The following is a 24,142-nucleotide window of genomic DNA, read 5'->3' as shown; positions in this document are numbered from 1 at the left end:
GCTCAGAAAGAAGTGACAAAACAAGGTCACCCAGTTCAATGATCTGTTCACTAACCAACAATAGCAAACATTTCTAGGCTCATAACTTGATCAAGCAACCTAGTAATAGATCTAAGGATAAGGGGAAATACACTGTGTATTACACACAAATAAACCAATGTATCAACTCATAAAGAATACCAAAACTCCTCAATTCAAAAAAATCAGCTGACAGTGTATCAACTCCCTGTTTGACACATGCTGCAACACATTACCCAAGATGTTCAGAGGACACATTAAGGATAATTACTGTACACAAAAATAAAAACAAATCTCAATCCCATTCTGAATGCCATACTCACTTGCATAATTAAGCTCATCACAGACCAAAAGTAGTAAGGGTTTTTGGGGACAATCTTATACAGAGCCATGCCAGCCTGAAAGACAGAGAGCCATAAATATTTTGTTTAGAAAACATCAGACAGAGAGCAGTTAATGCTATGTGGCAAGAAGTTTCCAAGGAAAATAACCACATGTTTACATATGCCAGTTACTGTACGTGCCTAGTAACTTGATGGATATGCTCTATAGGCTAACAAGAGAGGTAATCAAAACAGCAAATTTTTACAAGATCAGGAATATTTCACCTTTTAAATCACATTTTCTCAAATTGAAGCCCAATGTTCCTAGAAAATACTGCATTCCAATATAGTTCTCGTAGACTACCAAGCAAAAACAAATGTGGCTTATCGTATCAATAAACAAACTCTACTGAAGCCACTGCACTAATCCATTACAGTAAAATTAAAAAAATACAGCATATTTAAACTTAAAAGTTAGACAAAATTACTCTGACATCATTCAAAAAATAATTCTTAGGTTAGGAAAATATTCAAGTTCTTTCAAGATACCATTAATTAGAATTGAACCCTTTCATTGTATAATGTATAATACTCAAATACTTAAAAGCAGAAACATGGCATAAAGAAGCAAAAATCTATTCAAGTAAAACTGAGAATCTGTCCATAATTGCCCAATTAGTAATCAATGCTAAGAACTCTATCAGCTAATTATCACAGTTACTATTGAAAAAAATACATGGAGCCCCTATTACATTAAGTGGAAGGAAATGTCTATTCCTGCCAAGAACACAAAGATTGAGTCCTGATCCCCAAGGCACTTAAAAGCTAGGGAAGAAGACAAATATTCAGACAACTAAAAATATTCTTGGCAATAAAAATAAACATCCTATACAGGGAAATTCCCTGGCAGTCTAGTGGTTAGGACTCAGCACTTCAGTATTGGGGACAGGGTTTGATCCCTGGTCGGGGAACTAATAAGATTCCACAAGCCACCGAAAAAAATAATCACAAACAAAAAAAACATCCTATACAGAAACACCATGCTAGGGTGTTTCCAGGGGCTTGCCAGGTGGTTGAGCAGCAAAAGAATTCGCCTGCTATGCAGGAGACGCAGGAGACTTCGCCCCTGGGTCAGGAAGATCCCTTGGAGGAAGAAATGGCACCCCACTCCAGTAGTCTTTCCTGGGAAATCCCATAGACAGAAGGGCCTGGCAGGCTACAGTCCACGGGATTTTCTAAGAGTTGGACATGATTTGGCAACTAAACAACAGGGCGTTTCCAAGGAAAACAAGGTTAATAAGTTTGTTTATTCCTTTTTATTTTTTTTAAGGAAAAGCAGAGAAGAGCCTTCTCCAAAGTAGCAGTCTTTCAGATGGAACTCGAAGGTCAAACACAATGTCTAAAAGCAAAGATGTGGGGGTAAAAATACATATAATCATTTGGAGTGAATCAATTTCTTAGTAGAAGCAAAATGAATAAACAAAAACATTAAAGAAAAGGCATGCTGATAAGAACAAGTAGGACATCTAGCAGAAGCAAAAAATTAAGAGCAGTAGAAGGGAAAAGGGCTAAGAGGTAGACAGAGGTACCTTTGTTATTAAGGCATTCAAAAAGGAAGCTATACAGAGTAACACTGTGACACTGTATAAATCTATACTCCTCCAGAGTGTTTTAGCAGTACTATGAAGAAAATAGGAGGAATAGGGGGAGGCAATGCAGAACTAAACCAAGAATCGGTATATGCAACAGGGAATTCTCTGGCTGCCCAGTGGTCAGGACTCCATGCTCTTACTGCTGGGGGCATGGGATGATCCTTGGTCAGGAAATAAGATCCTACAAGCCCTGTGCCCACCCCCCCCAAAAAAAGAGAGAGAAACCTCAAAAACCCCTTGGAGGCAGAATCAAGATGATCTGGATGGTGAAACACCAAAAGGGAGGGGATATATGTGTATGTGTGGCTTATTCATTTTGCTATACAGCAGACACTGACACAATACTGCAAAGCAACTAACTATATGTTAATAAAAAAACTTAAAAAAATAAAAGACTCTAGAGACAAAATGGACATAGAGGATAAGGAGGAGAGTCCAGGATTGCTTGAGGTCCCTGTTTCTAATACCAACCAAACTGGAGAAATGAAGTGCAAAGCATTAAAAAAATTTTTTTTCAATAATTTGGGTAAAGAAAACATTTTATAATGACATACAGAAATAAAAAGGAATATTAATATGAATTTCTAACATAAAAGAAAATTTTCATGCCTATACCCTACTGTCTTAGAGGTGCAATCATTCTGTTGCTACGGAGAATTTCCAACCACAGAGAAGTTGGAAAAATGTGGCCACAAATTGGTGACTCAGAGAATAGGAATGTCACTAACAGAAAAAGGACAGTCTAGTCATCTATCATGTGAATAACTAGCAACTCTTTATTCAAGGTGGCTTTACTGTTACCTGCCGGAGATATCTGTGGGGCAGAAATCCTTAAACTTTCTGATTCCCTGGCTTCCCTCCCTCTTACCTAAACCAGTTTATGCAAACCGCTCGTTATTTAACAAATATTTATCATGCATATGTTATCCTAGGAACTGAGGATTCAGTAGTGAACAAAAGCCTTTATTCTTAAGAAACATAGCACGTAATTTATAAAATACCTATTACCCCAGACGAACATACCCATTTCAAAATAAGCATACATATGAGCTAAGAACTTGTGACTACCTTGAGCAGCAACAAAGGTAGGATAAGAGCTAACAAACTCCGTTCTGAGACATTTAACACTAGAAGACTCCGTTCCTCCAATACAATAGACTAAGACAATGCAAAAGCAAGCTATGGTTAAAACACTGAGAAGCTGTAACTATTAAGCCAAGTCAGAGCAACAGTCTCCAAAGAGCAAGCTGAAAAATTATACATATCTCTGGCAACAAGTAAAGTTAAACCTTACAAAAATAAAAGTGATCAAGTGGCAGATTATTTTTTCCTCTTCTCAAAATTTACCTTAATATTGCCATTGCATGAACTTCTACTTTTTGTTATTTTATGTGTTTATATTTTATAAAATATGTATTTCAAAAATGTATTTTGTGGGATCATAAATTAACAAAAGCTTTTTAAAAAAACAGAAAGTAAGTTGGAAAGTAACCACAGCCCTATATCCTAGCAATATTTCAGTACATACATCTAATACTATCTTTTATTAAGGAGAGGTGGATGGGAGAGAAGGGGGAGAAGGCCATTTTACAACCTGCTCTCTTCAATCACTACTGGGAATATCTTTCTATGTGAACAAATAAAGACACACAGTACCACGGATGGGTGCAGGGAGTGAGAATGAGGTGTTGCAGTTTTTCTACCATATAGGTAGAAAAACACAGGTAATTTATTTACCTGCGTCCATATTAATGTATATTTAATATGCTTTACTTAAAACATACTCTTACAAGTAAAAATCATACTAAAGATTTACATGTTTATGTTAGTGTCACCAATTTTTAAAAATACACCCATTTTACAATGGAAGAAAAATTATAATTTCTGAATACTTTTCCTGAGAATATACTCCAACAATAAATAAAAATAATGATAAAATTTCTTCAAAGAATTATATTTGGGCCCCTCAAAATTCTTCCAGTTTAAAAACTTGCCAAGGTGAATACAAAAACTGATTTTTAAAGGATTTATCTTAATACAGTATCTTCCACCTTCCCTGCTTTATCTAGTGTTACAATTTGACACTTCAAGTGAAAGTGTTGCTCAGGTTGTGTCCAACTCTTTTGCGACCCCATGGACTATAGCCCATCAGGCTCCTCTGTCCATGGGATTCTCCAGGCAAGAATACTGAAATGGGTTGCCATTTCCTTCTCCAGAGATCTTCCTGACTAGGGATCAAACCAGCGTCGCCTGCAGGAGATCCTGCATTGGCAGGCAGGTTCTTTACCACCAAGCCACTTGGGAAGCCTGATATTTCAAGTAAATAAGACCAAATAAAAACCCAAGTAGGAAATATCTGCCTTCAGAACATATTATATCCACAAAGCATTTCTTTAAAAAATTCTAGCTTGACATCATAACCCTTTATGAGCTTAACTGGGCAAATTCCATTTCTCTGGGGTGGCAGTTTTACTTACATATCAGCCCCAATGTATCCAAATGAGGCACCTTCACAGGTATACAAGGAACACGGGAAATGTGCTAACTAGCAGAGAAGGAGAAGCTGCATCCAGGGGAAAAAAAAGCATCCCAAGCAACAGGGACTTTTTCCCCCCGCTGTGGATTTAAAAATCTTAGCAGGCTATATACACGGTTGAATTTACAAAATAGATGTAAACTTTTAAAGCCAATTTTTCTAGTCTGTTCAGTTATTGTTCTGGGATTTCTGCCCATTTTCTGAAAATATACCAGCGATCTGATGCAGTGGGACAATCTAAAGATTGTCCTTTAGATTGTACTTACTAGAACCAAACAAAACATATATTAAGCCACAAAAGAACAATCACGTTTCCCAAATAAATCAGTTAAAGAATCTGAATAGTTGTTCATCTTTAAAACACACACACACAAATATCTGGTTGATCCACACACACAAATACATAGATTGACTCCTATACAGTATGCAAGCATACATGTGCAGACACACACACACACACACAACTGCAGTTCAACCACGGTGAAAAGGCTTTCAGAGAAAACGCACAGCCCAGGAGGCTTGGGTTATCAAGTTACCTGTTGCATTTTCTTGTATTCGCCCACTCTGGCATAGGCCATGAAGAGGTGAGAGTGATATTCCTCACTATTGGGAACTTTCTTCACAGCTGCCTCATAAAGTTTTGTGACTAACTCCGCTAAGACAAAGAGAAACAGGATTTTAATTATTGATGTGTAACAAATCTTAGTAGCAATTTTTTTTCCCTATTTGGGGGAAACAGATGTCTCCTATCATTAAGGAAGAAGAAATATCTGCTTTGCCTCACCTGATCATTACTCTTCCCTTGCTCAGGTGTTTTCAATAAAGAATGGACTAGGTCAGCCCCCCGATGACATTTACAACATATAAGACTCTCCAGGTCTGTCTAGCCTTTCTGTCTTCTTCCAAATTTCTTCCGCCTGACACTACGCTCCAGCTACATCAAAACATCTGTAGTTCCACAAGATGCCCTGGGCTGTAGCATATCTCCATGACTTCACATTATTTCCTCTGCCTGGATTCCCCTTTCCTCTCTTTTCTACTGAGAGAACATCACCTCAAAGCCAGTTCAAATGTAATCCCCTCTTGCCAGGAACAGGGCTTCCCAGGGGGCACAGCAGTAAAAAATCCACTTGCCAAGGCAGGAGATGTGTGTTCAATCCCTGGGTAGGGAAGATCCTCTGGAGAAGCAAATGGCAACCTGCTCCAGTACTGTTGCCTGGAAAATTCCATGGACAGAGGAGCCTGGTGGGCTATAGCTGATGGGGTCATAAAGAGTCGGACAAGGCGCAGCATACGCACACTCATGCACGCTGCCAGAAACTATGCAAGTTCAAATGTAATCCTTTCCTGACACCATCTCTGCCCCTCCACCTCAGTTTGATCACTGCTTCTTTCTGCCACTTTCTTCCTTCTGCCACTTTTAAATCACTTTCTTATACAATGTATTAATATATAATGCAATATACTATTTACTGATCTATTTTTCTTTATAGACTATGAGTAACATGAGAGCAGAAAGAATACCTTTCCTTTAGGATTCTAGTACATACTTGTCATAGAAAAACATTCAACCAATACTTGTAGGATAATTTTTTTTTAACGCTAGGAGAGAATCCATAGCACTAAACTGACATAATCCCTGAATAATCAGATATACCTCAATTCTTAAGTTTTAATCTTTTATAAGAATGAAAAACAAAACTGAACTATAAATAACATTTTTTGCCTGCTAGGTTGGCAAAAAATTTGTTTTTTTTCCCCTGTTTTACTGAGAAATAATCGACAAAAACTGTGAATTTTTAGGAGCACAACATGATGGTTTGATGGCAAAAAAATTTTTAAGTCTAAGAATACCAATGACAAGGATGTGAAGCAACTAAAACTCTTATACACTGCTAGTTCAGTTCAGTCGCTCAGTCGTGTCCGACTTTTTGGGACCCCCATGAATTGCAGCACGCCAGGCCTCCCTGTCCATCACCAACTCCCGGAGTTCACTCAAACTCGCATCCATTGAGTTGGTGATACTAGTGGGAGGGTAAATTTAGAAGCAAGTTGACATCATGTTTATCTTTAAGCTGAACCTACACCCTATGACCGAACACCTCCATTCCTAGATTCTAGTGTACTCACCCAAAAAAGTATTTTGTGGCAGTGAGCATGAATTAACTACAAGCACTTGGATATTAGATGAAAAGTGCATGTTACAGAAGATGTACAGTATGAAGCCATTCACATTAAGTCCAAGAATAAGCAAAGCTAGCAATGTATTGCTTAGAAAAACAAATGTGAAAATATTTTTAAAGAAAAGCAAGAGAATTAAAAAAAAAATTCAGGATAGCAAATCCCTCTTAGAAAGTTAAAGGGGAAATAAGATTGACAAAGGACAGACAGAAGTCCTCTCATCGAAGGCATGCCTCATTTCTTTATTACACTTCCCTTTACTGAGATTTGCAGGTCCTGTGTGTTTTACAAATTGAGGGCTTGCAGCAGCCCTGCGTCTAAACAAATCCACTGGCACCATCTTCCCCACGGCATCTGCTCCTTTGTGTCACTGCTACATTTTTGGTTATTCTCACAATATTTCAAACTTTTTCATTATTGTAAAGTTCCGGTGATTTATGGCCAGTGATCGTTTTCTTTTTCAATCCATTAATTTATCCGGCTGTGCTGGGTCTTCACTGCTGAACAGGAGCTTTCTTTACAGTGGTGAGTGAGAGCAGCTCTCTAGTCGCAATTCGCGGGCTTCTCATTGCGGTGGCTTCTCCAACTGCAAAGCACCAGCTCTGAGGCACACGAGCTTAGGTGCCCGCAGCATGTGGAGTCTTCCCAGACCAAGGATCAAACTTGTGACCCGTGCATTGGCAGACAGAGTCTTAACCACTGGACAACTAGGCAAGTTCAACCAGTGGTCTTTGAAGTTACTACTGGAATTGTTTGAGAGCACCACAAATCATACCCATTTAAGACCCTGAACTTAATCAACAAATGTTCGTGTGTTCTGACTGCTCCATTATCTAGCTGTTCCTGTCTATCTCCCTCTCCTCAGGCCTCCCTATTCTTTGAGACACAATATTGAAATGAAGCCAGTTAATAACCCTACAACAGCCTCAAGTGAAAGGAAGAGTCACATGACTGGCACTTTAAATCAAAAGCTAGAAATGATTAAGCTTAGTGAGAAAGTCATGTAGAAAGCCAAGACAGGCTGAAAGGTAGGCCTCCTGTGCCAGTTAGCCAAGTTGTAAATGCACAGGAAAAGTTCTTGAAGGAAATTAAAAGTACTACTCCAGGGATTCCCTGGATGGGGAGTCAGATTCCACAAGCCAAGAGGTGCAGCGCTCCCCTAAAAAAAAGTATCATTTCAGTGAACACATAAATGATAAGAAAGTCAAACAGCCTTATTGCTGACATGGAGTAAGTTTCAGTGATCTGGGTAGACAATCAAACCAGCCACGATATTCCTTTAAGCCAAAGCCTAACCCAGAAGAAGACCCTAACTCTCTTTCATTCCATAAAGGTTGAGAGAACTGGAGAAAAAATTCATGTGACTCACTTTATTGCAATATTCACTCTAATGTGAAACCAAACCCATGATACATCCAAGGTACGCCTGTCCTAATAATGCTCGATTTCTTAAGCTGGGTGGTAGGTTTATGAATGTTCATTTACCTCATATCAAATGTTCTAGTGTGTTACATAAAACATACTCTTCCATAACATGTATTATTAAAGATATATATCTCATAACAAAACATTTAAGAAATCAACAAGGAAAAACTATCTACAGATGAAACTGAACACTACCTAGGATATTGTCAGGAATAATCTGGCAGGCAGAGGGGTATAGACTAAAATTGACCATGTGTCAATAATTGCTGAAGGTGAGTAATGGGCACACTGGGGTTTATTATGTTGTTCTGTTTCTATGTTTGGAATTTTCCATAATAAAAAGTGGGAAAAGGAGCTTCCCTGGTGGCTCAGTGGTAAAGAATCCAGCTGCCAATAAGGAGACCAGGTTTGATCCCTGATCCGGGAAGACCCCACACACCTCAGAACAACAAAGCCCATGTGCCACATGCTTGAGCCTCTGCTCTAGAGCCCAGGAGCTGCAATACTGAAGCCCATGCTTTGCAACAAGAGAAGCCACCACAGTGAGAAGCCTGCGCACTGCAACCAGAGAGCAGGCCCCGTTCACGCCAACTAGAGAAGAGCCAACGAAGCAGCAACAAAGACCCCGCAGAGCCAAAAATATATGGATTTTTAAAGTGGGGAAAAAGCAACTCTTTCATTTAGCAAATAAAAATGTCATAAATGAAATTAAAGTCCTCATTCCAATTCAAGGATCCTAATATGTGCAAAATAGCCACTCTGTCCACAGCCTTTGCAGGCCATGATTAATGCATTAGTTTACCTGCTGTCATCCATCAAATCATGAGTGGTAAGTAAATTAGACAAATACAGAAGTCAACCAGAAATATCCAAAAAATTAAGCAAAGTTTTAAAAACAGTGAAAAGAAAGAAACGTACGTCGGTGCATCTCCCGGTAAAGAATAGTCAGTGCCTGCAGCGAGTTGTCATCTGTGGGTTCAAGAGCCGCCACCTCCTGTGCCAAGATGAAGGCTTCCTCTTGCTTTCCAGTTCTCTGTAAACCGATTGCCTTTAACACCTGAGAGAAAAGACAAGACTGCTTTTAAAGAACAGAAAAGGAAATGTGAACCAAAGAAAGGCAACTTGAAAGCACAAGGTAAATTACAAGATATGCCTAGGTTGCGAATCAACTATTTCACTAAAAATATCAGCAAATAAAGATTCTTTCCTATTTCAGTCATATTAAGAATGCACAAAGCAAGACAAAAAAACTGTACAACAGCCCTTAAACGGACCTGTGAAAACTGAATAATTAAATTAGAGAAGTCATGTCCAAAGAAAAAAGCAGTGAGCTTTTAATTAAATACTACTTATGGCATTTAAGTGACCAGGAAAATATATGGCCTAAGAAATACTCCGAAAAACACAGGCACTAAAGAGATTAATGAAACATCTTTCCCTTTAAAGATTATAATATATAACCGACCAAATATAAGTAACTCGAAGGCAAATGAACTTACCTTAGCACAATGAAGATCTTTATGCTTTTTCAACAACTTATCTGCTTGCTGAATTGCCATTTTATTATTACCATTATCAAGATAATCTATGAAAACAGAAGTTAGGATCATTATATTTCTTCAACAACAAATATGAAAATGTATAGGCTAGTATTAGATATTTCAAAAAGTGTCCTAATTTGGTATTTAAAAATATCATGGAGCGATATGAACTCTAAACAGCCAGGATGGTCCAGAACCTAATCTTATATTTTGTTATAGTCATTTCTCATCCAAAAGCAATATAATCCAGTTATACTAGTCCTTAATGAAGATTCAAGACCAAATATATTTAGATGACAGATGACACTAATATTTTTACCTATGCGAAACAAATGGGTTTAGTCACACAAAAATCAAAATATCTAAAAAAACAGTTTATTATACTCAAATTTCAAATCTACCAAATGGACCACATTCCCTCAATAAAATGTGTAATGTGTACTTACTATGTCACAGAGTTAAGAATAATTTGCTGGGGGAAAAAAAAGAGACAGTAACAGGGATGGCAAATTAAATCCAGCAATATTAGGAGTTGACAAGGTAGGAAAAACAGTTCTTTCATATACATTAGTTGAAACAGAAACTAGCACTGACTTTGAAAAAAACTGACTTCTAAGTTCCCTAACCTATGCATCCATTCCAAAACTCAAGGAATATGGAGACTTGTTATAAAATTTTGTTAAGGAAGAAAACCAATCAATTATTATTCAAAAGTTGAATAACAGCAAAGATTAATTTCCAAATGAGAGGATCTAAAAGAAAATGAGAAGTGTGTTAAATGGGCAACAGTGGTAGATGCCAACTCTAGATACAAGATGACTAAACGCGGCGACTACTACCAGGTCCCTCTTGGCTCATCGAGGTCCCAAATCAGCATGGGAACTGACAAAACACGAACAACTCAAACTAATCTATGACCAAAGGCTGGTGAGGACAGGGAACCAAAGCAACTCTTATTCACTGCCGCTGGGAATGCAAAGACGGCACTGCCACCTTGGAAGACATGCTGTTTCTTAAAAAACTAAACATGCTCTAACCATATGATCCAGCTCCTTGTTATCTACCCAAATGAGATGACAACGTACTTTCACACAAAAATCTGCACACAAATGTTTACAGCAGCTTTGTACGTAACTGCCACAACTTGGGAGGAACCAAAGTGTCCTTCGATAGGCGAATGGATAAAAAACTGTGGTACATCCCTCCATACAATGAAATATTATTCAGTGATAAAAACAAATGAGCTAGCAAGTCGAAGGAAAAAACAGAGGACTCTTAAATGCACACTGCCAAGAGAATGAAGCCAACAGGACAAAGCTACGTACTGCGAAAGGCAAAAATTATAGGCACAGTGGAACAGTCAGTGGATGCCAGGAGCTGAGGGAAGGATGAATAACTGGAGAGCAGGGATTTTTCAGTGCAGTGAAACTGTATGATGCTGTAATGACGGTATGCCTCAATTATTCATTTGTCAAAACCCACAGAATGCGCAACATACAGAATGAACTCTAATGTAAACTAGTCAACTAGGGAGTTAACAATAACATATTACATTGGCTCAGCAACTATAGCTAATGCACCACACCACTGCAAATGTTAGTAACACGGGAAACTGCCGGGAGAAGAGGGGGGTGTGTGGGTGAATAGGAAAAACCACTCTAGAAAAACAAAGCTGATTAACTTGAAAAATATTTATCGAATAAAAGCAAAAATTCATTTCTAGAAAAGGAAAGAAAGAAGTGTTATAAATGGGAAATTGAGTGGTAGCTGCTGATTCAGAACACAGAAAGATGGCTGAACACAAGCTAGTTCACAATCGGCTACTACAGCTGGTCCCTCTTTGCTCCTCAAGGTCCCACGTTAGCAACAGGGAGAGAGGAGGCAAAGACAACTCAAAATCAGCTACGGCCCTGGTGGCTCAAGGCCAAATAACAGAAACGCACTATCATTTTACCTGACGGCTTCAATTTTTCTCCAATGAATACTTTGCCACAACTTTTAAAAAACAACCACATCAACACATGAGTTTCATCTCTAGTCTCTCTTCAATGCACTTAATACCAATGAGCACCAATAATGCTAGGTACAATGACTAAGACGACTTACTCTGGAGGAATCACAATCTAAAAAAGATCAAAGACTTAATACTCAGAGCGAAATCACAGAAATCTAAAAGCACACAAAATCTTGGCCTGAATACTTAATACCAGTTTTCTTAAATTCTTAGTTCCGGCGACAGGCCACCATTTGTCGTTATAGAATATCTGAGAGACATTTCAGTTCAATAAATGATATCTTCTCTTTCTAATAACCTGGTGTTGGTCTTATGCAGAGTGAGTTCTAAGTTATGTCTGACTCAGTCCTGCAAGACTCCAGGTTCATGGACCACATCTTGAAGCCTTCTCAAAGAGTAGGTATCTTTGGTGAAACCCCAACTCTGAGGATCTCCCCATAAACAGATCAGACCAGAGATTAGGACTACAGGGATATTTAACTTTTCCTCTCTGTTGTTGACAAGGCTCTGATATATTAATATCCTGTACCCTTGCCCTCTTCTCTGGGAATGGTTTCCACAGACTCTGCTGAAGTGGTAGAATTGGCTGAGTATGTCTAGATCACGTAACTGAAGCCCAATGGAATGGACATTTGACCCAAGCTGGGTAAACCTGGTAATCTATAACTGCAATGCTGAAACCTGGAGTCAGAAAGCTATGTAGAACTCCATCTGGAAGGCAATAAATATTTCCAGTTTGAGATTATCTGGGGCAGGTCCAGAATTTCCATCTGGAAGGAGCCTTGGGAGATGCAAATTGGTTAATGGGGAGTGAAAAGGGAGTTATCTCTTGGCTCTTCATTCATATAACATTTATAAAAGAATAATGTCAGTTATCTTTATCAAAAAATAGATGGGGGGGATAGGGGGCGGTGCTGATTAAGCAAACAACCTCTCCCTACTTTATCTTCAGCCAGCACTTGGGCCCTGCATAAGTGATGAGTAAGCACATTAAAAAAAAGGCTTGGAGAACCTAGCAGAGAAAAGAATAGACACAAACAGATACGAGCAGCAGAGACAAGCGTTTGAGAAAGAAGCTTCAGATCTTGACAGCCTTCCAGTTTCCATCAGGCTCTAGAACACTGCATTCCTGCCCTAGGCTCCCACAGGGTTTATAAACAAACTCGCTCTACTTGAGCTTGTGTCAAAGGGTTTCTGCTCCTTGAACCCAAAAGAATTTTAGCTAAGATACCCCACCACATTCAGCCTGCTGTCAGGCTCCCCCTTCCTGGAAGCCTACTGATTAATTGGTTGCTGAGTCTTTGGGAAATGTTTATTTCCACTTTACATCACTGACTTTGTAATATAAATTATGTAGCATTTGGTGAAAAAAGGCCAAAAAAATGATATCCTAATTCTATTTTTTTAAGTCTTTTTAAAAGCTTACTCAAGGGTAACTGTGGCTTGACCATTAGGACTGGTATGGTTCCCTTAATGAGAGTAAGCCAGTCAGCCATCCACGAATCAGACACAGGAAATAAGATGATGATGTGTCAGTTAAAGCAGTGTTTTTCAAAGCACAATTATCACTCCAACTACTCTGTTTTTAGGTGATCTCTGTAGGCAGTACTAGATAACACAGTGAGAAAGTTGACTTCTAATATTTCCTTTATATTAAGGAGATACTCAAATTGGCATTTGCCTGTCACTTCTTTAATATTTGCTAATGTCCCCCCCCCCCCCCATTTTTTTCAAACAGAGAAGCAACAGGTCTCAGATTGAGAGTTCCACAACTATCAGAAACTAGTTAAGGGACTTCCCTGGCAGGCCAGTGGTCAAGAATCTGTGCTTGCACTGCAGGGGGCGCAGGTTCAATTCCTGGTTATGACTAAGATCCTACATGCCACTGGTTCAACAACAAAAAAAAAAATTTAAGACTTTAATAACATTGTTTTCTTTTCATTGTAGGTACTTATTCTCATGATTTGTTTTCTCAGGGCAAGTGACAGATTTTCCACTAATGGTAACAATAAAGATTTGTTGTTGTTTAGTCACTAAGTGAAGTGAACTGAAAGTCACTCAGTCGTGTCTAACTCTCTGCAACACCACGGACTATACAGTCCATGAATTCTTCAGGCCAGAATACTGGAGTGGGTAGTCTTTCCCTTCTCCAGGGGATCTTCCCAACCCCGGAATCGAACCAGGGTTTCCTGCACTGCAGGCGCATTCTTTACCAACTGAGCTATCAGGGAAGCCCTGTCGCTAAGTCGTGTCCAATTCTTTCGTAACCCCATGGACTGTTGTCTGTCAGGCTCCTCTGCCCACGGGACTTCCCAAGCAAGAATACTGGAGAGGGTTGCCATTTCCTTCTCCAGGGGATCTTCCTGACCCAGGGATCAAACCTGCGTCTCCAGAACTGGCAGGCGGATGCTTTACCACTGAACCACCAGGGAAGCCCAATAATACAAATTATTTTTAAATAAATTTAACAGTCAACTTAGAGAAAAATATTAAGTAATTAATAGTACAGATGATACTATAATATAGCTAAAATCATCAGACTGGATAAAAGAATGATAAAAATCTGGGGAACACGGGGTTAAACCACTGGTAAGAGACTATCAAAATCTACTGAACGAATGAGCCAGCCCCGTTCCTGGGTAATACGGCCAACAGAAGCTCCTCTTCCCTGCAGGTGCCGACAGACAGCAGTAGGCCCTGACACATACAGGCCTACTGTCTACGGGCCCTGTAGAGAGGCCCTGGGACCAACATACTTAAGAATCAGAAGTCCAATCATACAAATACTGACAATAGAAAAGGGATCAGTCTCACAAATAAAAAGGAAAGCCTTTAAATTAGGAGTCCTTGCAAATGCTTTTAAACCTTCCAGAGTAGCTGAAATTGACAACCTGCACTGTTTTCACTTCCTACAAGGACTTCAGACCAGTCAAGATATTGCTCCAAATTTAGAAAAAGACTGAATACAAGACAGCTCCACTTTCAAATTATAATGTTCTTTGCTTAAAAATCCTAAATGTTTGAGAACAGAAGTCTTGCTTTTACCGAGAACACAAATTGTAGGTGAAACATTCTTTTAATTAACAAGCCTTTTTTAGATACCTAACGTGCAAGACGGGGGGTGGTGAGGTTGAACTTAAAAATGAATGGTTCAACTTAAAAACAAATAATGCCTTCGAACTGATGGCCTTCCATCCTGCATCTGTCCTTTTTAAACCTACTTCCCACAGAGTCATCCTTTTACAATGCGGGAGAAAGAGATACATAAATACAAAGTGACCACAATAGGATATTCAAGGAACCAATGATTAGTGATGGCTTCCTGTAATCAAACTGGACTTTTAAATGTCTTTTCAGTTAATTTTTAAATAATAAAAATAATACAGTATAGTGGGGAAAAAAGTGATTCATACAGGTATAACATGAAAAGAATGATTAGTCTTGTAATCTTGCCCTACACACCCACTACCCTCTACTCTGTGCATTCTTCTAGGATTTTTCTATGCATCATGTCTTTCTAAGCTTAAAATGTTTTTAGAATCTCAAAGTCTAAGAGCTTTTTAAAAGGTCAAGATTTCAGAACAGAAGACTACAGGTTGTGCCAAGTGACTTTTCTACAGAAAGAAAAGATAATATTCACTCACCAAGACACCCTGTCACTCTTGGGGCGAAACAGGACAAGACTCACTGAGCTAACACCGCCCAACAGAAGGTTCAGAATATATAGAACAATCATGTGAAGACTTGGGAAGTTTTAATAACAAACTATAGCAAAATAATTACCTGGAGTCTGGCTACACATGGAAGGGAAATGTCCTAAAGCACCAAAGAAGTGATTATCATTCAGGAAACACAGCTAGGAAACAGGTTACACATGATTCAGGCTAGAGCAAGACTGCAAGTCAGTAGGCAACAGGGACTACCGTGTAGCACAGGGAACTTTACTCAACACTCTGTGACATCCTACATGAGAGAAGTCTACAAAAGCATGGATACGTGAATAACTGAGTCACTCTGCTGTACACCTGAAACAAACACAACACTCTAAATCAACTATACCCCAGTACAATTTTTTAAATAAGTATATTAAAAAAAAAAGACCGTAAGTCAGTAACAAAGATTAGAATGGATCTCGTGCCATAAAAGTATGTGTGTGTGTATTCTAAAGACTACAGAGATATTTTTTCTTTGAAACTTCTCTATTTTTATTTTACAATTCCTGCATCCTATAAAAATTTATTAAGTACCATATCTGACCATCACTACCAACTCTACACCCCTACTAACTACTAAAAACATTTTTAAATAATGGTAGAAGCAAGCACTAGAGCTCACCAAGTCACATGGGAATAGAAAATCTGTTCAGAATCACAAAGTACAAGAGAATAATTTTAGTGAAAGGAGAAAACAATAAAGTAGGCATTCTGAGAAACTTAAGATGGTTTTCAAAAACCAAAACTGCAATACCCGAACTTACCAATTTATGAGTAAAGAGAAGCACTCTAAAGACATTAGACTAAACTAGCTATTACATACAGAGACATCAAAAACAGAATTTCAACCTACCATAATTTTCACAATTAATCACCCTGTCCTCTTCTACCCTCAACTGCATCGGCAAAAGCTGAAGTCATAGGCAAAGCTTCTAACAGCTGTAAAATCCTAAACCTTTGTAATATAAATAATGCTGCACAAAAGACAGCGAGGCTGCAGAGTCTCAGTAAGGGCTGAGCTCTCCAGTGAGAACGGCCACGTTCAAATTCCAGCTCTACAATTTACTAGCTGCAGCCCTGAGCAAGTTAATCTCTGGCCTTCAGTACTATGCTCACAATAATCCTACCTACTAAACAGGACAGTTAGCACACAAACAAGCACTCAATCAATGCTGAGTGTTGTTGAACTTTGGGCTGGTGGGTAAGCACCGCCAAGCATTAGCTCCTTCATGTGTCAGCTAATGAGATAAATTCAAGGGACAATAGTGGTTTAGGGATACCAAGGTATTTAAACACAAAAGCAGAGGCTGTCCCAAGGTCCAGAGGTCAGAAGTGCTGAAGTCAAGGGCAGTCCTTTCCCTAATTCTGCCAGTGTATATTAATTGCCTTGGAACTCCTAAAGTATCTTCTAATCTTCTTCCCATGTAGCTATAAGAAAAGCTACATAATTCTGACTTCAGTTTTAATATGACCTACATATCTGGTTAACATAGCCTGATGTCTAACAATGTGAAAGGGACTCGTTTTCCTATTGGATAGTTCAAAACATTAATTCTAAGCAATTTATGGGGCACCAAAGACATTTTCTTTGGTCCTCAAGAACAATTTTTAGAAATCCAATTATTCTTAAAAATATTCAGTTTTTAAAAAAGAAAAAGTCTGCAGGCAGCTGCTATAAAGCAGTGATGAGCTACCCATTGTGAACTCTGGATTCAGAACTTACCCTCAAGACACCCTTGTATACTTCATCTCTGCCCTTTAAAACGGATACTGGAATACACAAGACTTTACAGCCCTGGGAAAATGGAAATCTACCACTCTCCACCTTTGTGACCTTTGGCAAATCAGTGTCTTCAGTGCAAACTAAGGTGATTTCTAACACAGTGGTTAAAAAGTCTGGGACAGTCCCCAGGGGTTAAGATACCAGTTTCATGTTAGGTCAGTGACCTTAAACGAATTACACATCAATAAAGCCCCCAGTCTCCTCATCTGTGGAAAGAAGAGGGGGAGAGGAACGGAGAAGGAGACTGGGAAAAACCACCCACCCCAGGAGAAAATGTGAAGATCAAACAATAATAAATACAAAAGGCCAAGGAGAGTGACTGACATAATTAGCAGACTATCCACATTATTGCTGTTAATAATAATAATTATTATTGTTGTTATCAACAAGGCTGTTGCTAGAATCAAATAAGACTCAAGAGCAAAACATTATACAAATTACAAAAAGCACTACCAGTTGTACCAGAAACATAAAGTTACCCCCATCCAAAAAAGTTAAATCATCTCAGCCTCCATTTAAGTAACATCTACCCTATAAACACGAGGCCTCCTTTGGGAAAGTCACTGACCTTGAAGTCTTCCTCACTATGAACTAGACCAAGACCACAGAAGCATCTAAGGGGAAAGGAAATACAAATGGGACCACTTTCCAATTACAGAACGTCTCGATTACTGAAGAGGTTTTCCTCCCTTACTCAAATACGTGATTTTTCCCAACTGGAAGAGCAGAATGCCACCAAGGTCTTAAAGCCTGAGGGTTGAGGTAAGCGTTATGAAAGGGGATCCACTTAGCACGCGGAAGGCAGGCTGCAAAGGAAAGACCAGAGAAGCTACAAGAAGGAAGAGCCCTCCCTGCATGCCCCCGACACCAGCTACTGGAGTCGCTTCACCGCTATTTTGGACCCAAGACCCCCCCCGCCCCGCCGCCCCCGCTTCCCACGTGTGCCCAGAGCAGCTGTTCCTCCACCATAGGGCTCTGTGTTGGGAGCCTCAAATCCGGGCCTGCTCCTGACTCGATATGGGTTGACCTTGCCTCAGCCCCTTCCCTTCTCTGGACCTGTTTCTCCCTGTGCCCCGAGCACAGTTAGTCAGACAACCCTTTAGGCCCCGCTCCCTCAAGTAAAAAGTCTTTAGTGGGGAATTTTCCCTCACGCTGGGGTGTTCCACCCTCATGCCGGAGCCAGCTTCCACCTGCGGACGGACAACGCAGCCTGCGGGTAGCGGAGGTCCCGGCGAGAGTAGTGTCTCACAGGGCCTGCCTGTCAGGCCGGCTCTGCCGACCTGCGGCCGCCCTGGCCGCGCCGCCACCAACTCAGGGCTCGAGAAAGCCAGGCCGGCGCTTACGCGAGGCCCGTGGCTGAGGCCTAGAGGCCCGCGCGGCCCGCCCCCTGTGCCCGCCGGCTCGGCTTCTGGCCCCTCAGCGCCCCTCCCGGGCCTTCGCCCCGGCTTCGGAAGCCCTCGGCGCATTCGGCTGGCGACCAGACTGGCCCCAGGCACTCACCGTAAATGGGTCGGAGGCGCCTGTCGTTAGGGTCCTGCACATGGCCCCGCGTCGCCATGATGACAAGCGCAGGACCGCAGTGCGCACGCGCGGGGCAGGCCCCCGGGAAGGGGCTGTTAAAGGGCCAGCGCCGATCTCGCGCTTCTATCGCGATGGTCGCGGGGTTGCGACAGAACGCGCCGGCGCGGAAAACACAGACACCCAAACTGCATCCCCGCCCCCGCCCCCCAAGGTGTGTCGCTTCAGTGGCTCCTTTTCCTCCCTTTTGCTGGTGAAAAGTGAGGGGAGGGGTGGGGGAGAAACTTGGTTAAAGACAGGGCTCGGCTGCTGCTGCTCATCCTGTTTCTCCTCTGTGCTGAAGGACCAGTTAGACTTGCCTTTGATTCACTGTTGAGGAACCGGAAACTCTGTGGGAGGGTGACCCCGGGGACAGTAGGGGGAAAAGGGTGCTGAGCGACAAGTAGAAACGTGCCAGAAAAGTTAGAGGTCCCTTCAACCTCTCCTCGGTGCTCAGCCTGCTAAGAAGCATCCTAGGGATCAAAGTTAACATTACCAGTTTGAGGTGATGAGAAAGGAACGTCCCTTGTGTAGTATTTTTTTCTGGAAGACCCATAAACTCAGACTAGTTACAAAGAAACCATCAAACAAATCGCACTGAGTGACATTCTACAAAATGCCTGACCGGTAGGCTCCAGGACTGTCAAGGTCATGAAAAATAAGGCAACACTGAGAAGCCGTTACAGCCCAGCAATACCTAAGGAGACAAGACAACCAAACACAATGTGGTATCTTCCTTGGGATCCTGGAACAGAACAAAGGGCATCAGTGGAAAAAGAGTTGAAATTCAAATAAAGTCTAGAGTTCAGTTAATAGTATTGTGCTAATGTTGGTTTCTCATTTTGATGAATGTACCATGGTAATGCAAGATGTTAAGTGGTTGAGAGGTATGTGAAAACTTAATCCTCTTTTCACTCTCTTTTTAAGTCTAAAATTCCAAAATCAAAGATTTTAGAATGCTTTTATTGTTTGTTTTTTAAAATTTTCTGCTGCACCCTGCAGTACTTGGAATCTTATTTTCCCAACCAGGGATAGAACCCCTGCAGTAAAAGCACAGTCTTAACCTCTGGACCACCACAAAGGTCCCTAAATGTACTTGGGGGGGGGGGGGTGACTACTTTTTAAAAACCAAATGCACTAGAAACTCTCATCCCAATTCTGTCCTGAGTTCTAGCTAAAAGAGAAAATTCCAGAAGCAATTACACAGAAAAATTCTTATTGAGAATGGGGATGCTTGGGGAGAGAGAGTCCCTCAAATGAAGATATGATCTGTGATCCTCATAGAAAATAGTTCCTAAAGCTGAGGAGAGTTTAAAATACACTAGATGGGGACCTCCCTGGCCATTCCACTCCAGAGGACATGGGTTTGAGCATCACCTGGGAACTTAGAAACATTATTAGGCACTGCTCCAGACATACTGGATCAAATGCTCTGGGAGTAGGGTCGGCGATTTGTATCTTTACAAATCCTCTTGTGATTTGGATTCAGACAAAAGTTTTATCCTTTTTTAGATCAGAAGCGGGCAAATTATGACCCATAGGCCAAATCTACCTTACTACTGTTTTTGTACAGTTTGTGAGCCAAGAATGATTTTCACATTTTTTAATGGTTGGGGAAAAATAAAAGGAGAATATTTCACAATGTGAAAGTTATATAAAGTTCAAAGGTCAGTGTCTATAAGTAAAATTTTATTGAACCCAACTATTCATTTATGCATTGTCTGTGGTTGCTTTTGTGCTACGACAGAAGAATTGAGTAGTTGCAACAGAGACCTTGTGGCCCAGAAGCTTAAAATAACTTTACTATCTGACCCTTTGCAGAAGACATTTGCCAATTGCTATTCTAGAATATGCTCAGGATAAATGAATAAACAGATACCTCCAGGGTAGAGTTGTCAGGTCAAATATGGTACAATATTTGGGGCATCCTTACACTAAAATGATATTCACTGTTTATCTGAAATTCATATTTAGCCAGGTGACTTAGAGTTTTTAATACTTGATTTACAAGATTGTATCAGTTTCAGGTGCACAGGGGTTCTACACATTTATTTGCTAAACCCTATCCCAGGGAGAACTCCATGTTTCCCAAATCATGTTAACCAGCAAGAATGAAGGTCAGGAGCCTCCAGTAAGCTGATCCCAGGCTTGCTCTTAGGTGCTGCGGCCAGGTGGGACTGGGCTGGACTTGGGCTTGGAGAGGGGGAGAAGGGAGGAGACCTGGGGTTCACCTGTGACACAAATGAGAGAGCTGTTGAGTTACCTGAGTTTCAAGAATTTCCCAGAATGGAAAAGCGCCGCACCTTAAAAGGGAGGCTCCTGACCAGGACTGTGGTTACTCAGCTGTGTTATTAGACTACCTTTGTTGGCCTGGCCCAAGAGGAATGCTGATGCTTGGCGCCCTGCTACCTGAACTTGGCAGGGCTGGAGTCTAATGGACCCACCTAAGAGAGGGCTTTAGATCCTTGAGTCACCATGCTGCGTAGAATATGTCTCCCTCCACCCTGAAAGCCTGTTTGGCATACAAGCAGGATGAATTAGCCTTTTTCTTTTCTTTTTCTTACTCCTTGTCCTCAAAAGCCTAAGCCTGAAGCAGTCACCTGGGTCTAGGCCTGTCCTTACCTGCTCCCTGAGCGGCAGCTTTCACACACTTTGGCCTAAATAATTTCAGGTATCAAATGAGATGCCCCCCAAGGGAGCCAAAAGCCTATCCTTCTCTCTGTACCTTAGAGTTGATGTTATGGGAAAATACTTGGTATACAACAGATGTTCATTCAATGGTGGTTTCCATTATATTGACTTAGAACAGGGGGCTAAGCCCTTCGTTCTTATCCTATTCGGTGGCAGATTTGATCTGGTAGGAAACCCTCTCGCTCAGGAGCCGTGAGGCACACCAGTGTGTTGTGCTGGTAGCTGGGGCGTGCTGGTAGACACAGGGCGGGGCTGTGCGTTGCTTGGATGTAGTGGTTGTGAGCATCTCCACTGGATAACTTTTCTTATTTTCCTTTGCTTTTCTTTTCCACCTTGATCCAATGCCTAATCCTTATCCTCCACAGAATAAACAGAACAGTGACACAGTTCATATTTTTAATGGATTTCTCGACCTTTTTAAAATGTATTTATTTTTATTTTTGGCTGCACTGGGTCTTCATTGCTGCACTAGGTCTTCCTCTGATTGTGGAAAGTGGGAGCTACTCTCAAGCTGCAATGCGAGGGCTTCTCATTGCAGTGACTTCTCTGGTGGAGCACAAGCTCTAGGCGCGTGGGCTTACTTAACTGTGGCTCACTGGCTCAGTAGTTGTGGCACACGAGGAATATCTTGGAATTTCCTGCAATGCTTAGTATGCTGCTGTTGCTGCTAAGTCGCTTCAATGCTTAGTATAAAGGACAAAAATACCAATAGGCACAGAATTAAAAGTAGACAGAGATGAAGGCAGAAAAATACAGAACCAAGAGTTAAGAGTTGAGGGTTATGGTCTTGTTTTGGCCAATAACTTAAGATATACTCCTCGGCCTCATTTTTCCCAACAGAAAAAGAGAGAGTGGTCTGAGAGCCCCTTTCAGCTTTCAGTCCCAGAGGTGCAGCCTTTGTTCACTCTAGCACTTCCAATTCAGTCCACCAGGTGGCATATGAATGCTAAATTGCCCAGGCCTCTTTCAAATTAGAAGGGATAGATCTCAATTTAATTGTAAAAAATTAAAAATAAAACAGAGGACATTTACAAAATAAAACAGAGGACATTTCCTGGTGGTCCAGTGGTTAAGATTCTGCATTCCCAATTTCCAGGAGATGTGAGTTCAATCCCTAGTTGTGTAAGTAAGAGGCCGCATGCAGCCCAGTTATCTTTGTAAACATTTTTTCTTTTTTGCCCACAAGGCTTGTGGGATTGAAGAAGGAATTCATAGGGCCTGGACTCCATCCTAGGCCTGTTCATGCTGATCATGCTCAGCCACCTTTCCAATGGACTCTGAACTCTGTGTTTAGTGCCTATGAAAACAACAACACAAGGATAAGCCCCCCTCCAGACAGGGGAGCCTTGAAGGTCGTATCTAGGTTACTCATCGCCTAAGAGAAAACATACACCATCACCCCTTCCTCCAGACAGGCCATAAATTTTTCTGTATCTGTCGGAGTGTAACCTCGGATTTATTGATTATTGGCTAATTGTTTGACTGTTTGAGCACATGAGCACACAGCACGTGAACGCTGGGGTTATTGGGATTGCATTTTCCTTGGTTTATGTAAGTCTCAAGGAATTTGGGGTGGTGGGTTCAGACATGTACTCATGGGGTATAAAAGATTTTCACAAATGCTGGTCAGGGTCCTTGGCTAAGAGGAGACTCTGCCCTGGGCCCGGCGGTGTAATAAACTGCACTCCACTATCTGCGTTGTCCTTCTGAGTGAGTTTGTTTCCCGGAACGCGTGGCTACAGCAGGGTCTTAACTCCCCGACCAGGGATTGAGCCCGGGCCCCAGTAGTGAAGGCACTGAGTCCCAGCCACTGAGCCTCCAGGGATTCCTTATATCTTTGCAATATTTATGCTCAACTTTTTATTGAGGTATTAGTTATACACTACAAAATTCCCTCATTTCGAAAACGCAATTCAATGCTGTTTTACTACATTTTACCAAGTTGTGCAGCCATTAATATAGTTTAAGTTGAGAACACTGACATCCTCTTAATAATATTCCTCTATAAACTATACTTCCTAACTTTAAAAATAATGAAATGTTTCAAAATCTAAAGCTAGAGAGAATAATAATCATGTATACATATCACACAGGTCTGACAAATGTTACCTTTAACAAGCATAGACTTGATATTGTAGGTACATTTCTTTATCTCCCCATCTCCCTGCCTCAGAGACAAGCAGCATTCTGCTATTGGCCAGTATCCTTCCTTCTACGTTTTCATATTCTTTTAATAACTTTATTTGTTTCAAAATAATTTGTTTTTAGTGTATTTACTTTTGGCTGTGCTGGGTCTTTGTTGCTCGTGAGATTTTGTTTAGTTGTGGTGAGCGAGGGGTGACTTTCTAGTTGCTGTGTATGGGCTTCTCATTGCAGTGGCTTCTCCCACAGAGCATGGACTCGGGTGTGTGGGCTTCAGCACGTGGCTTCAGCAGTTGCAGCTCCAGGGCTCTACAGCATGGGCTCAATAGTTGTGACGTAGGGGGTTTAGTTGCCTGACAACATGTGGGTAGGGACAGAACCTACATAGGGACAGAACCTATGTTTCCTACACTGGCAGGAAAATCCTTTACCACTGAGCCACCAGGGAAGGCCTTTTGTTTTCACTTTAACTTCTGGGATATGGGGAGGGGGTGGTTTGCCGTGAAGAAGTGTTTTGTTTTTTTGCAGCCTTTTCCCCACTGCTGTATTATTTTTCAATTGCTTTA

At 40.9% G+C, this 24,142-nt stretch overlaps 1 protein-coding gene across 1 annotated transcript in view; it reads right to left on the bottom strand.

Annotated features, from left to right (window-relative positions):
* Window positions 1-18,744, bottom strand: part of NAA25 (N-alpha-acetyltransferase 25, NatB auxiliary subunit) — a 64,723-nt gene extending 45,979 nt beyond the window's left edge. Inside the window, exons 1-5 of the mRNA XM_052654598.1 lie at window positions 18,687-18,744; window positions 9,635-9,720; window positions 9,054-9,192; window positions 5,066-5,184; window positions 342-416 (exon numbers count right to left, since the gene is read on the bottom strand). Of these exons, the coding sequence (XP_052510558.1) occupies window positions 342-416; window positions 5,066-5,184; window positions 9,054-9,192; window positions 9,635-9,720; window positions 18,687-18,744 (477 nt within the window). The remainder of the gene's footprint in view (window positions 1-341; window positions 417-5,065; window positions 5,185-9,053; window positions 9,193-9,634; window positions 9,721-18,686) is intronic.
* Window positions 18,745-24,142: the final 5,398 nt, after the last annotated feature.

Source organism: Budorcas taxicolor, chromosome 17, assembly GCF_023091745.1.
Source record: "Budorcas taxicolor isolate Tak-1 chromosome 17, Takin1.1, whole genome shotgun sequence".
Taxonomy (NCBI): domain Eukaryota; kingdom Metazoa; phylum Chordata; class Mammalia; order Artiodactyla; family Bovidae; genus Budorcas; species Budorcas taxicolor.
Note: the sequence above shows the minus strand (reverse complement) of the source record. Positions and strands in the feature narration are given on the sequence as shown.